The 15,382-nt window shown below is 35.2% G+C and overlaps 1 protein-coding gene across 16 annotated transcripts in view; it reads left to right on the forward strand.

Moving 5' to 3' along the window:
• Positions 1-5,529, forward strand: part of LOC124171771 (catenin delta-2-like) — a 229,484-nt gene extending 223,955 nt beyond the window's left edge. For 14 of the 16 annotated variants that reach the window (XM_046551086.1, XM_046551089.1, XM_046551093.1 and 11 more), the window contains one exon: positions 3,075-5,529. In XM_046551086.1, coding sequence (XP_046407042.1) covers positions 3,075-3,281 — 207 coding nt within the window. In that variant the 3' untranslated portion in view covers positions 3,282-5,529. The remainder of the gene's footprint in view (positions 1-3,074) is intronic. The other 2 variants (XM_046551090.1, XM_046551092.1) reach the window with 1 other exon arrangement.
• Positions 5,530-15,382: the final 9,853 nt, after the last annotated feature.

Below are 15,382 nucleotides of genomic sequence, written 5' to 3' on the forward strand. Positions count from 1 at the left end.
AGTTTAAATTTATCTTATTTGAGTGGGATTTTTGATGAATTAATTCTCAGTCTGAAGTAATCAGAAGTGTCATGTACTAATGAACAGCTTACTTTAAGCTTGTGGTTAGTTTGCTTCTTCATATATATTGGCCTATTATTTTAGCGTACCTCACCTTAAATTTTGTATGCATTCAAAATTTGACGTATGATATTGAGATTAAATGTCACAAAATTTTGCAATAAGTTTTAAAATTTTGGCCTTTTTGCTTTGTCCTTGAGTCACTTTTACACCAACCTCACATGTACTCACATTACAATGTATGTGGGAAGTATTTTTTGTGCATGGTATAAGCTTTTTAACTTATAAAGTTTGTTTAGAGTTTTTCTCTTTCCTTTGCATGCTGTGGCATTGGACATTTTTCTAAGTTGCGATATTTACTACTTTTTTGTTAATGATGTTGTATGGGTATGAGTTGATTTGAACTCTCCTTATTTCTTTAAAAAAAAACTTCATTTTTAGCATTTTCCTAAAATTTCTTGGTTACTAAAAATATTTTGTGATAAAAGCAATTTTATGACAATATTTTGGAATTTGAGCACCAGGTATGAGTGTTGCATTTAGCAAATCAAATAAGGCTGCTATTATTTAATAAAATTGGTATCTATTATTCATATTTTAACGATAAATTATTGTTTTAATGATTTCTGCTGCTCTTAAGGTGATAAATAATGTTATTTTTTGACTGTTTATCAGCTACTTTTCATGATTCTCTGCATATATTGTGAGTTAAGTCCTGGAACTCATATCATGATGCTAATGTATTACAGTTTCTTTAAACTTTTGTCAAAAATACTTACACGTCTCATTCATTTCCTGGTGACCATGTTGTCAGTGATGTCATGAACCAGAATTTTATGTTTCATTTGTAATCTTTGTATGGCTATTTTCTATAATTTATTGGTGGTCTGCATGATATGATTTATCTGCGATCTTTTGATCTGATATGAACTACCATCATTTGACAAGCAATGTTACACCTAAACTATTTCAGGGATATTGACAATGATTGAAAAACATATTCTGGGTATGTGAGTGTCCTCTGCATGCATTTTCAAAATCTTTCATTTTTTTTTGTCTGAAAATATTAGTTAAATTTTAAAAACTAATTTGTAATTTTATCCAAGATTGTCAATTCTATTATGTCTTTGCTATCTATAAAATTTCTGAATTACAGAAATCTTAAGAGGCACTCGCTCTTTAGCCAGTGTTTTCCCTTTGGAAATTAATCATAATATATAAGTCAAAATAATGTACAGTTGAGCACCCTGAATCTGGAAATCCATAATTCAGCTATATTTCTTGGGTGTACTTCTCAGGAAAAAATTTCCTGCTGAAACTCTTTCCTACTTAATAATGATAAAACTAGCAATTTTCCTCGAGCATAAATTTAATGTGACTGGTTTTGATGTGCTACATCATCCTGTGGTGATGCCAGAAATTTATGTTGTACATCTCAACCGGTCGTATAAAATTTATATTGCCATTTTCATTGTTATTGATTATGCTGTTGTAACAAATTAAGACTTGAAACGGCTACCCTCTTTCTTACCCTAAACAATAATTCTGCCTGTTGTGTCTGTTGACAATTGGACTCTCAATTACTGTTATAATACTATAATGCCGAGTCGGAAACTGCAATACAAACATGGCTCCAATTGCCTTGGTGGGACTTGGCCCTGCTGGAGACCAGATGAAAGACTGATATAAGTATCATAAGACTTCTTAAATATGTTCTCTTCATTAGTTTTTCTAAAAAACAATTATAAGACTCTGAGGAAGTACTGTGCAATAAAGATCTTTATAAAATAAATTGAAGGCGCAGCTATTTATATCTTATTTCATAGCTGCCTAACTGCCGAGACGTGAGTGTCACGTCACAAAGGTGGGCAGTGGAAGATGGGGCAGTAGAAATTGGCAGAGTCCATTTGCTTTGTTGTAGACTTTGCAAAGAAATCCTTTTTGACCAGCAAGAATCTTCCCCTCATAAGTCTTCCACCTTATAATATCCATTATCCATAATATCTTCATGACTATCCATTGAAGTCAATGACTAGTACCAAGCGTCGAAGGACTTGCTAGCGTAGCGTACATACTAGACAGCTCATTGAATCATACACAACAAAAATTGAATTACAAGGGACGTTAGATGCATTGATTATGTATTAATAATTTTATTTTTCAACTTATAACTTTTATTGTTCGATATTCTGTGATAGATTTATGTATACACATTATATGCATTCTTGCTCTGCCAATTTTTGATACTATGAATGGGTTGAAAGTAGTTTTTAAATTTAGAAAGGAGTAGTTTCTTATGTAACACAGATTGTTTGTGAATTAAAAATATGTTCATTAAAATTTCATCTAATTTGTCAAAATGTATCTACAATCCTTCTAAAAACATCGCAGGATCCCAATTCTAGTGTTGGCCAAGTCCCAATGATGTCGGATTTAAGTTGCTCAACTTTATAAATAGAAAATGACAGGCTTATAATTTTTATTCCTTGAAAGAGTTTGGTGGAGGTATTCTTTCTAACAATGTACACCATTCCTCTCTTTTGCATGGTGGACACTGAAATTCTATGCATAAACTCCCAAGTTTAATGACTGATAAATATTTTTGATAACTGAATCCTAATGGCTATTCAGTGGTGGTGGCTTGATTGAATGAAATGTGGCTGTTGCAATCTTCATTTTTTTTAATCAGCATAGTAATTGTACGTATGTACTTATGTTTGTAAATTCCAAGCTCTCAATTGTATTTCCCTATAATTTCTGTTGGATTTGTAACTTAATTAATTCAAAAGAAATTAATTGTCTAATTTATACCAAGCTTCATATGGTATTGTTGCAATTATTTTTACCATCTTAATATTTTCAGAATATTAGTGAAATTTAACCTTGCTGTAGAGATTGAGTTGTGTAATTTTGTTTAGCATGCGTAAATGATGCATGGGTATGGTATGTGACCATAGAAGTAGTGATGGGTGGTTGAAGGAGGAAGCTAAAGATGTGGTTAATTTATTTTCTAGCCAGCCAAACCAGGTGAACCACTGTATGCTCAAGTGAATAGGGAGAAGAAGAAGAACCGACAGTATGAGGGTGCGTCGCACCCATCCTACGAAGGACCCACCCAGCCTGGCCCTGGTGATGTCTGGGGCTACGAAGACCAAGCGAAAGGCGTTCTCATGGATGGCCATGCGTCTGGGCCCCCGGCGGGAGGTGATTCTTGGGTATGAGACGCAGCATGTGCTCACTAGGATGAATTTTGTGCATGTCTCGCAAGAGTTATGAATCCTGCAGCTGAGAAATGTAAGAACAGTTAGGATGAAGGTTTTAGTCAGACACGGACTGATATTGGAGTTGACATTGTCTCACAAGGCTGCTGTTCCCCAAAGAAGCATGAGTTGAATGTTTATTGGGTGATCGATGAGGCATTTTCGTTAGTTCATGAGGAAAGTTGTTTTCATACATTAATGTACATTTTACAGTTGTTACCAACAATGACATATTTGTATATATAAATGTAATATGAACAGAGCATTGCATTAAATGCTGTGAACCTTGATATAGTGCAAGATGTTTCTTACTTGTTTTCTTGAAAACCAGGGGTTTGAAAAGTCGATACCTCAAGTTTTCAGGTTGATGCAAGTGCCATCCAAGAACCCATTTGAGTCCAATCTCAGGTTAAGGGTTGAAAAGAAGGAAGCATGGATGTAGCTAGGGTTTGTGTGTTGGTGTTAGGAAACCATTCCATTTATGTAAATGATTGTTCTTGTATTGGTAAGATGTTTGAGCCAAATTTTAATAGTAAAGCCATTGTGTTATATTCACTTTGTGGATTATATTTAAATTTTACATTGTGACACATTTGAGCTTCCCTGAATTAGTTTCTCTGAAATCATCATCGTTCATAACAAGGCAGAGATGAAGACACTTTTGAAGCCTATTTTCCTATTGATGGCAGTTTGCCTCATTCAATTACGGTGTGGTGATTTGTTTTCAACCTACACTACTTTCTTTTTGAATGAATGTGAAAATTGATTTGTTAGTATGTTGTGAAAAGTATTTAAAAATTTCTTTGTGCTTTTCTACAAGTGCTGGACTATATTATCTTTCAATACTATATGTGTACCTACAGTTTGTAAGATAAACTATGTTATCGTTTTTAATATGGTTCTTTAGGGAACAAATTCATAGAAACTATTCTCACGAAAATTGCTTTAGTATTTCATCCAACATACCATGACCAACATGTTCTCACTGTTCCCACAGTGTAGTCAAATGTTATTAGAGAAGAATCATAAACAAATGCCAGTCCACAAAACTTGCCAAAACTGTATAGTGCACATATTAAACATATAAAAGCCTAATCTCATCATGTCCCTTTTTTACAAGTCATGTAGTATGACTTTCTCCAATGCACTGTGAAATGACTAGCTAATTCACGGCATAACTTTCCCCCTCTACCCCTAGACCTTTATCATTTTACGTACATAAACAAATGCATAATTATTGTGACTGATATTTCATTTTACATCCATATTTAATACTTTATTTCTGTGATATTCTATGAGTCAGGGTATTTCATTTAAAGATGGCATTTTGTTCAAATGGTCCTTTGAATTCATTGACTTTCATTACTTGTAGTTAATGGAAATTATTTTAGACGTATCATCCATTGTTTAACTTATCAACAAGTAATCATTTTTAAAGTATAGGTATTATTTTAGTATATCAAAGTTTCATGTCAATTACAGCATATTTGTGAATATTAGCAGTTCCTTTGAAAACTCTCATGAAATGTTTTGTATCTTTGTATATGAATTAGTTAACATAAAAGTGATCTGATATGCTAAGTTCGGTATCTGAATTTCCTCACCCAGATTATGGTACCTCATTCTTTTTGTCAGTTTGTACTGATAATTATGTTATGTCATATGATATTATCGTTGAGCCTGAGATGGCCAAATTATCAGACTGACATTTGGCCATATTTTAAAAGGTAGTATCTAGTGGCATGCATGACTATTTTGGGTCTTTGGTAATCATGATCTTAAGGTCATAAAAGCTCAAGTTTTTCTAACTGAAAGTCCAACTGCCATTCATATTACTGATACTGTGTCAATTTCACGTGGATCAGTGTAGAGAAATTAATGTATCAAGTTTTATAATTTGAATGTGATTCTTGAAATTGGTAAGCTTCAATATGGTATTTTTAGACTTCTTTGGCAGAATAACGCATTTATTTAAAAGAAAGTTTTGTCCACACTGGGCATAAATGAAACACCAGAGGTAAGAAACGTCACAGTCACTAGCTATAGACTTGAAATTGCTTTCATTTTTTTAGTGTTGTGCCATAGATTTTACAAACGTTTAAGACAGCTACTCATTTAATCTCATTGCAATGTCTGGATTTTCTGTATAAATTACCTTTTTTATGTCCTTATAATGTACAATTGAAGTAAAGATAATTTTTATAAGCAATATTTTGGTTTCCCGTAGTTAAATCCCCCATTAGCATGAAAAACTGATCTCTTATTTAGTCATAGTCTAGAGTCCATGGGACATGGCGTGCGACAGTGAAAAGAATTCACGCAATAAGAAGTGTTCAGAATAAATTCAGTCAAAGTTTGTATTTCCGTGGTAGGGAAGGAATTCCGAAAAGGAATCAATATTATGCTCTTTGTTGAATACATATTATGGATTGTTTTTACCTGATGCATTATTAAAGAACCCTAAGATTTTTTAAAGGTTTGAAATACTTTTAAAAGTACTTTCAAGGGAGTAAAGCAGGTTGCTGAGCTGTCAGTTCTTTTAGTGAAGGTCTTCTGCAATCATATATGCCTTGCAATGAACAAAAATGAATTTTCTCCAAGGAAACGGTTTTAAGTTGTTTAAAGATGCTGAATATTGTTATTCTACCTTGTTTGCTCTAATCGCAATTACCAGTTGATGATAAAAATTTTATGAAATCATATTTTGAGTAGCATGATTCAATAGGATGATAAACCATCCTATTGTTTGAAAAAGTATTTGTGTGTACTTCCCTATTGCATACGTTTTCCTGAATAAATAAAGGAAGTACCTTTATTGAGGTATGGTTGAGCATTTTTTGGACATTATGAGGACAAATGCTTGTATAAGTTTGGTATTTCTGGGATTCTGCCATTGAAATTTTGGCCTAAGGATAAGTTAAACTATCATTTACATGCACGATTGAATTTCTTCTTTCAATGCTGGCATCTTTCCTCTTAAGATTTCGTACTTGACTGCAGGTTTTTTTATTTGGATATGAGAGTGGTCCTTTCATGGTACCTAAATCAAGTACCCTTGAATATACCAAGTACATATGCAGTTTGTGCCTTGTAAAGGTGTTTTTTCTCAATTGGCACACCTGCAATACTTCAATGAAAGGAACTAGGTGAATGTCATATCACTGAATTGAGTCAGTAAAAGTATCTCACTGCATGGAGAGAAATTCCAATAAGTGGCATCCTATCTTTATGAATCTGAATTGTTTTGCAAGAAATATGAGTTCTCTGAAAGGAAACTACATACCTGTTTCATATATGAATTTCCCCCATGTAGTCACATTGACATGGAAAATCAAAAAAAATTACTCTAAGGAACAGAGTAATAATCATTTTGCCGGTCTCAGTTGTTGACCTAAATTTAAAGTTTTGTGAAGGACTTTCTTATGTCAAGTTAGGCTACAGGGAACAAATATTTCAGGCTCATGTTCGGTAGGGAAAAATTTTGATTGCCTGAAATTTGATGTATAATTCTGTTATTTTAAGCACCCCCGAACAATATTATGCTCTGCTTTCACTCACAGTTTATTTGACTTTTCATAGTCAATTAAAAGGAGGAAGAGCCTCATTTATTTCAAGGAATATGATTTTGAATTAGCTGTACTAGTTCTTAAAAGATGGAAGTTGGTAGAGTATGCTGATTGTTATCATGATTAGTAAAAAATGAAAAATGGAAAGCAAAAAATTGATTGCAACCAAAGAAACTCGCCTTTTCAGGAAGTAGAACCTTAGCTTTGCTGGCCCCTGTCTGGACTTGGCATCAATCAGGCTTTCTTAGCCTAGTGTAATTGTCACTCAGTTATTTCTTGCAACATGTGTGGTTTGGTTCCCTATTCTATAGGAGTCTACTGTGGGTGATTACTGCTCAAGTTGAACTACTTTGAATTCACAATGTTGACTGGAGGCGGTAATGAGTAGTGCATTGATATATGTTAGTATATTAAATTTATACTATACATTCCTGTAGAAAATAAAACATATTTTTGAATCAAATCATTTTAAAACATTTTTGCAAGATTTTTATTTTTTTAAGTATGTCGTGGGTGACTTGTGTGATTCACATAATTGGTGTCCACACCTTATTTTTAAATTTACATTACTCTTAGAGTATTACTCAAGTAACCATCACTTTGCTTATTATTTGGTTCTATTATTACAGAGAAATTAACTTTACCTTGGTTAACGTAATAGAGTATGACTCTCACTTGTTTTCCTCCATTCTGCTACGTGCTGGTCGCTTCTGGTCAAAGGTCTCCTTCACTCACTGTACTTGAGACTGATCAGTACCATGATGTTACGTCACTTAATTACTGGGCGTCATACCTCTAACTTGCTCATTGATTGTATCACTTGATGCAGGATAATGTTCCCAGCATAGACAAAAATGATAAAAGGTATGGAATAATGTGATGACATGAACACAAGCTATAGCACTGAAATAGAGTCATAGGTCTCACCTGCCACAGATTTCCTCTCAGTGAAAAATAGTGAAGTCATCTAAGTGTGTTTGTATGCTCACTGAAAAGAAATCAGCTGGATTACTCACCACAATTGCCTCCATTGCGAGAAGGATGGATGTGGACAGAGGTATGATCCATAAATGAGAGTTAATGAGCCTCACCAATGGAAGATGAATAAGCAACAAATTTTCTTGCTACACAGATGACTTGTCAAGCTTAGCACAATGACTAAGGAATGTGTGTCCTATCTTCAACTGCCTACAATCTGGGGGTAATGTGCAAGGGTAGATGTGGGGAGATACCTATATTGCGACTGAAAGAAGTCCTCTTTAAGTGAGAAAATCTATAGCTTGAATTTGGTCTTGTTTCTTACACAAAAAATTGAACCAGAAATATTACTTTGAGCGTACCCATTTTCACCTTAAATTCTTTGGGGAAAAATAAGATGCTCAAAGTAATATTTCCTGTAAGGAAAATAAAAATATTTCCTTGCACCGCGGTGAGCACAGATGTGACCTGAAGAAAGAGCTCACTGTGGACAACATAATGTCCAAGCTTATATTAGTAGCCTCCATCACCAAAACTCATAAACCTGAATACCGCTAAGGGTGTGGAAGGCATAACCAATGCCAGGAAGTTACTGATTTTCATATCCGTAAGGGTCGTAGGAAGCCTTTTATTATTATTATTACAGTAATCTTCTGGATAGATTTATATGGAAAATTTTGTCAGTCACCCTGGCCTGTCTCACTTCCAAATTGGACTTCTCTCTTCAATTCACAATTTGGCATATTCGCTTTCATTCCATCTGCAAATCCTATTCTCTTCTTCCCCCTATCCCACTTACCTATAATTGTTGTCTCCCATGATTTTTACCATCTTCTCTCCCCTCTGTTGTCCGTATCCTCTGTCTCTTCAGTATCTCCTCTAGAAAAGACCTCTCCTTGCCCACCTTACCCAGTAGCACCAAATCATTCCTTTTTCTCTTTATCCACTTCACTTTCTCCAACCCCAAGTAATATGTCGACCATTTAAGTCATACATGTATCCAAACTACAAGGGAGAGCCCTGAGTATAGTCATTTTCACAGCAATAATAAAGATTACATTCTACGTACATATCTGAATCATGTAATATTTGGCCCTTTCAAATTCTCAAGCAGAAAAAACAATTATTCTACATGCTCAACCAGCAGGTTTTGACGTCCCCATTTTACAGTATACTGCCTGCCGAAAATTGCATTTTGCTACACAATTGTATGACTGGGCAAGTAATTTACTACCAAAATTGCAAGATTTCGGAACCTTTGGAATTTTTATTAAAAATTATATCAACGATTTTTATGGATCTTGAATCTTCATGGAATTCAAGTGGACAAAGCAATCTAACTATAGAACTTAGCTTTAGTTTTGTAGAGCCAAAAAAATTCTATACTTCTCACGCCGTTTAATCAACCATAAAAACTCTTGTTCAATAAACTTTTTTTTAGTTCAATAAAGAAACTAAACGCATCAAATGAATATCTCATCGGACGGACGCAGTAATAAAAAAGGATAAAAGATACCTTGTGATGTGCAAACTTCCCTTTCCACGCGACTCACCTCGGCGAAGGTGGAAAGGGAAAAAGGGTATCGGTTGTTGCCTTTCGCGGAAACAGTTCATTTTTATCTCTCTTAAGCTTGCCAACTTAATCTCTTCGCTTTACTTCTATGTCCGAGCCATATTTCATAGGCGTGGGATGGTTCCGAAAAATATCCAATCCTTAGTATTTTCACTCCCGTAATGCGTTAAATGGTCTAGTAGATCTATACATAATCCTTTTTAACATCCTAAGTTTAGTGTTTTAGGTCAATGAAGACGATATTCCGTGCTTTAAATGACGATTTTCAAGAATAAACTTTTTAAAAACTTGAAAAATCGGCCTCGGTTACCAAGCCTCAGGGTCCCGCGGCTTGTAGCTCAGCCTTGACGCGCGTTTGAAAAATCGCTCTCATTTCCTTCGTCGCAAACGTTTTTTTTTCCAATATTTCTACTTACAATTAGTACTTTTTATAAATCTCTACTTTATATTGTGGTTCAAATTTTCCGAGCTATATTTTTCGTAAACGAAAGATAATGTCTACTTTATGTCTAATTTCACGAGAAAAACGGGTCGGCCATTTTGCGTTGTAAAACCAGACAGATCAGTGGCGTAGCAGGGGGATTCGGGGGGGGGGGGGGGAATCCAGGGGGTCCGGACCCCCCAATCCCCCGAAATATAAAAATACAATTATTTTTCCTTCATAAAAGAAAAAAAATGTTGAAAAAAATAAATTTACATAATATTTCTTTAGCAAATGAAGTTTTTTCGATTATGAAAAGCGTTAAAAGTAGTTTAAAACCCTCTACCTAGTACCCTGTTTTTCAAAAATTTCCCCCCTTGGTTTTGGACCCCCCCGAACGAAGTTCCTGCCTACGCCACTGAGACAGATGCGAGCCAAAATTTCAAAAGTCATTGAAAGTATATTGAAGAAAAAGTTCAAAGAAATATTGCGTTTTTTATTCCATGAAAATCATACCAACGCAATACCACCTCGATAAATTCAAATATTTTCGAAGAAAAACGAGATCGCGCGTGGTTTTGAAAAGTTGGTCATGTTTGGGCCACTAAAGGGTCGTACTTATGTAAAATGGCATATAAATCGATATCTGGTAATAATTTATGTGGATTTACGCTAAGTTTAAAGGCTCTCACCATTTTATTTTAATGCTCAAATACATTAGAAATAATTTTCATAATGAACTAAAATAAAAACACTTTAGTAAAAACTGAATGGGTAAGATAAAATGCGGTAAAGATATCAGAGCAAGAAATTCTCCGCGAAAAAAATCCATTATCCCCATAAAGGTCATTTTAGACTTCATTCCAGTTTTTTCCGATTTCGGACCAGTGTGCCGGGTCGGAAGACGATCGGCCACCACGGCTGACGTAAAGGTATTCGGCGCACAACTATAGTGTATACAGCAAGCTGAAACTACCAAGGCAAAAAAATTGTATTATTACATGAGTTTCATGATAGCGCTTCCTGTCGGCAGATTGCTGGGCCTATACTATCCTCGAAAGCTCTGTAACCGTAACTACTCGACTTGTCTCGAATTTTCGAGTACTCGCACATCCCTAGCTCCTGGTGTTTGTCAAGTGCTTGAATGCAAGAATGCGCTGGTCAAATGCGTCACATAGGTACGCTAGGAATAACTCATGGTACCTCCTTAGGATATGGCTGGGGACCCTGTGTTTGGCCCTGTTCAGCAAGTTAGGGTGAACAACTTCCATTTTGGGGGCAGCTGCCGCGCCTTGTCCCCCGGCAAAGCAGATGTGAGAGCCTGTGTGATGAGGAATGTAATTTGATAAATATGAGAACTATTGTGTATGAATTTTAACCTGGAAATTTGTCTCAGTTACGATTCTAGCAGAATTTCCAAAAATTCTACGAATAATAAATAACTTGGGAAATTTTTTTAATTTCATTGGACTTGCTACACTTCCAGTGGATTATGATGCAATTAAAAAAAGCCGGCATGCCAAGTACTCAATTGTAAAACATGACAACTTAATATTTAGTTATGTCATAATAATTTAAATGCACATTGGAAAATTTTAATAGCACTTGTTAAGTTTCCTTATGAGTATAAGTAAAAAGAAATACGTACTCAATTATCAAATAATTAACGGATTTAGGTTACTTTGGTGAGTAACCAATCATTGAAACATAATAAGTATTTAAAGGAAATAAATTAATCACGAACTCTTTGTGATAATAAAATGGCTTCATAATTTTTTAATGGTTATGGATACCAAGGGCGCAGCCAGGAATTGAGCCTGGAGGGGTTTAGGTGCAACTAATAGCGGGGTGTGTGGGGATATGGAATACCCACCAGGATAAGCAATAGGTGCGAGATTAATAAATTGCGGAATTTTAAGATAAATGGTTCAAATGATGAGTTTTACTGCTTTCTGAGGGATAATTTAATTAATCCTTACACTATTTTATTAGTAATATCAATCCAATGAAGTAAAATGGATCAAACTTAAAAATTTCTCTGAGCTCTGGGAGGAGGGGGTTTATCCCCCAAAACCCCCCTCGCTGCGCCACAAATGGATACATCTAGAATGGTGTAAATTGGAAATTTGAAAATAACGCAGGAAAAATCTTAGTAAACGACGCTCTTTATTTTTATTTTAAATCATTGTCTATTGATGAATTTTCTCGAATAAGGATAGAGGTTCTGTTGCCGTTTTTGGTGATCATTACTTCATAAAGTTCATAACCCTCGCGTACCTCTGCTGCTCTCTCACATTGACGTTGGCCTCTCCGGCGGTCGTGCTCTCCCCAACCAATGACTTCTGCCTATTAGATTTGCCATTTCCACCGATGGCTGTCTGTCACTCCTGGAAACCGGCCTCTGGTAAGTGCAAATTTCTTGCCTTTCCGTAAGTAGACGGCTATGCTAAGTGTAAAGTAAAAATTGAGCGAGTTTTCTCCACCGGGGAATTTTTTTATAAACTTTAAAGTATAAGTTGATCAATAATAATACGTTTTGTTTCATTTTAATTTAAAAAGTTCCAACATACGTGAAAATTTACTTTGTCTTTGTGGGAAGATTTACTTTCATTGTTGGTTTAATTTTAAATTCCTACGGGAAAATATTTGAATAAAATTCTAAGTATTTTCGTGCTCATCAATAATAATTGAAGGGTTCCACCTTTGGTGCAAGTTTATGTGTGCCCTTCGAATGGATTAATGCTAAGCAAAGTCCTGTGTGGGGTTATTAAAAGTTTCTATCCTCACAGGATGACTATTTGAATGCTATCGAACGATAACGTGTTCATCAATGAAATTGCATGTGTAATTCTGTAGAATAGTTACTTTGGTGCTTTCACGAAAGGTTCTATGTCGAGTAACTTTATTTTTCAGGCATGAAATTAATGAAATTTTGGATCTCCTCAGTGAATGTTTTATAATTTCTAAGGTATCACGTTCCTAAATTAAAATTCATGTGTATTTAACTTAAGTACACTAACACTGGTGGGAGTTTCATTAGTCTGTTGGTTCTAGATGCCAGGGGCGCAGCTAGGAATTAAGGCTGGGGGGGGGGGTTTATATGCAACTAATACCGGGGTGTGTGGGGGTATGGAATACCCACCAGGATAAGCGTTTGGTGCGATATTAATGCATTGCGGAATTTTAAGATAAACGGTTCAAAATGGTGAGTTTCACGGCTTTCTGAGGGAATTTGTTTTTAATCCTTGTACTATTCTATTAGAAATATCAGTCCAATTAAGTAAAATGGATTACCTCAACTTTAAAATTTCTCTGAGCTCTGGGGAGTTTTATCCGCTGCGCCAATGAGATGGTTCTTTGTTGCGAGAAAATTTTTAAGCATGATATTATTAAAATTTTGGAATTCCAAGGAAAAACTATTTGAATAACTACCATATCTATCCTCCCATATTAATACAAGTGGACGTGATACACACACACTTATATAAATTCCTGATCACTTCCATGTCTATCTAGATTAAAATCTATTTTTGGCAATTTATTTTAAATGGAAAATGAAAGAATAAATATTGTAAGGTCCACTAATATATTTAAAGAAAGCACCCTATACTTGGTGGTTTATAAAGAATTCTTTATTAGTCCTTGGTGCTTTTTTAAATATATAAGTGAACCATAAAAAGTTTGTTCTCTTATTCTTACAAAGTAAATCCTGAAGATATTCGTTAGATTTTTTATTTCCTCCAATAAAAGGCAAGCAGTACATGTCAAAGCAGAAAGAGCAGAGGAGAGCTTACAATGCGTATCTAAACAATGTAAACTCAGCTATAGTAGGTAAGTGAATTTCATAGATATGGCAGTAATGCAAACATATTTCACCCTTCGCAAATAGATTAAAAAGTAGTTGCTTCATTGATTTACTGCTGTGAACATAGCTTCACATTTAACCTTCATTCCCCAACCGGGTGACTGCTCACCCTGCGCTGTGTTCACCATTGGCTGGAGTGGTATCCAGCAGATGGTGGCAAAGCGTGAGGGGTGCATCACGAGAAATCGGCCTTTAACTCTTGACCAGTGACGTGCAATTCTCGTTACACTACCACTGACGTGCGGTCTGGGAGACCGCAATAAAACAAAAATTCATAAAACGTTGCAAAGTCATTTTTAATGCTTAGTTTAATGTTTCTTTGACTGCTTAACTATACTGTAAAACTTATATTTAATATTATGCATTCCCAACACGAACCAACTTTTTCAGTAAAAATTGTTATTTGAAACAGGATAAAAAACTGATATAAAAAACACTTGAGTTGTTATTATTATCGTACTTTTTTAAATTAAGTACTTTATTATCCGCGTTATGCAACTAAAAATGCTTCCTTACAAGTTATTAATTATTATTATTCTTGAAAAATCACTAGCAATTGTTTTAACAACTTTTTGAATTATTTCCACCAGCATTACTTTATTGGTTATTCCAATTTAGTGACGTGAGGTCTCACAGACCGCTACTAAAATCCAGTTGGGAATTTTCAGAAATAAATAATAAGAACGTTGAATTTTAAGAGTGCTATGTCCTTAATATGCAAAATTAAGACACTCCCGAGGATTATAGATATTTTCAAATGGCAATTTTGAAAATATTCATAATTTTAGAAACGCAGCGGTCTCTCAGACCGCACGTCACCGGTTAAGGGTTAAAGTCAGCAGTCACCAAGCCCGAAAGCTGCAGAAGGCGACGCCAAAACGTAAATAAATTCTAGTGATACCATTTACGAGCATACCTGCTGACATATCATACGACACTAATAACCGGCTTCGAAAATACAATTTTTTGGGAGAATCTGACGTGATAGAGGCAAAACAATCTGCGATTTTGAGGCTTGCATCTCCACGGCGAGAATAACATATAAGGAGGTTGCCCAACTTGACTTGAGACGTTGCGGTCGACTACTCGCTTTCCTTCCTAATGCTGATGATAATAATGATTTGGTCCCAGAAGCTGTAGACCCTGGGATGCACGAAGGCTTCATTCCGGATTTAAACCCGAGAACCTTCCTACCAAAAGCGACGTAAAGTGCATTTAAGCAACTGCTACAAAATTTCAGAAGCACCGTACGAAGGGTTGATCTGAAATCATTAGTGGCGTAACAATGGAACAATGGAGGGGGGATGAGGGGATAGACCCCCCAAAATCTTAGGAGGAATTTAAAAAATATTTAAAACTATTGTTTGGTATTGACATTTAATAACTGTATCTGCTTAAAGTTAAATTTTTAGTGTCAAAATTATATAAAATGTATTTCAAGGCATGTCATTTTCAAAAGTTTTCGCAGACTCCCAGTTACCTGGAAGTTACCTGGAGTTTTGGTCTCCACCCCAGGCCATCCAAACCTTCCCCCAAAGCATATTCCTACTTAAGCCACTGAAAGTGATAATTTGAAGTAAAATATGTGATTTGCTGGGGATTGAACGCTCAAATAACTTATTAAAGTTACGTGCACAGCAATGAAATATATTATTTAGT

The sequence above is a fragment of the Ischnura elegans genome, chromosome X (genome assembly GCF_921293095.1).
Source record: "Ischnura elegans chromosome X, ioIscEleg1.1, whole genome shotgun sequence".
Lineage (NCBI taxonomy): Eukaryota > Metazoa > Arthropoda > Insecta > Odonata > Coenagrionidae > Ischnura > Ischnura elegans.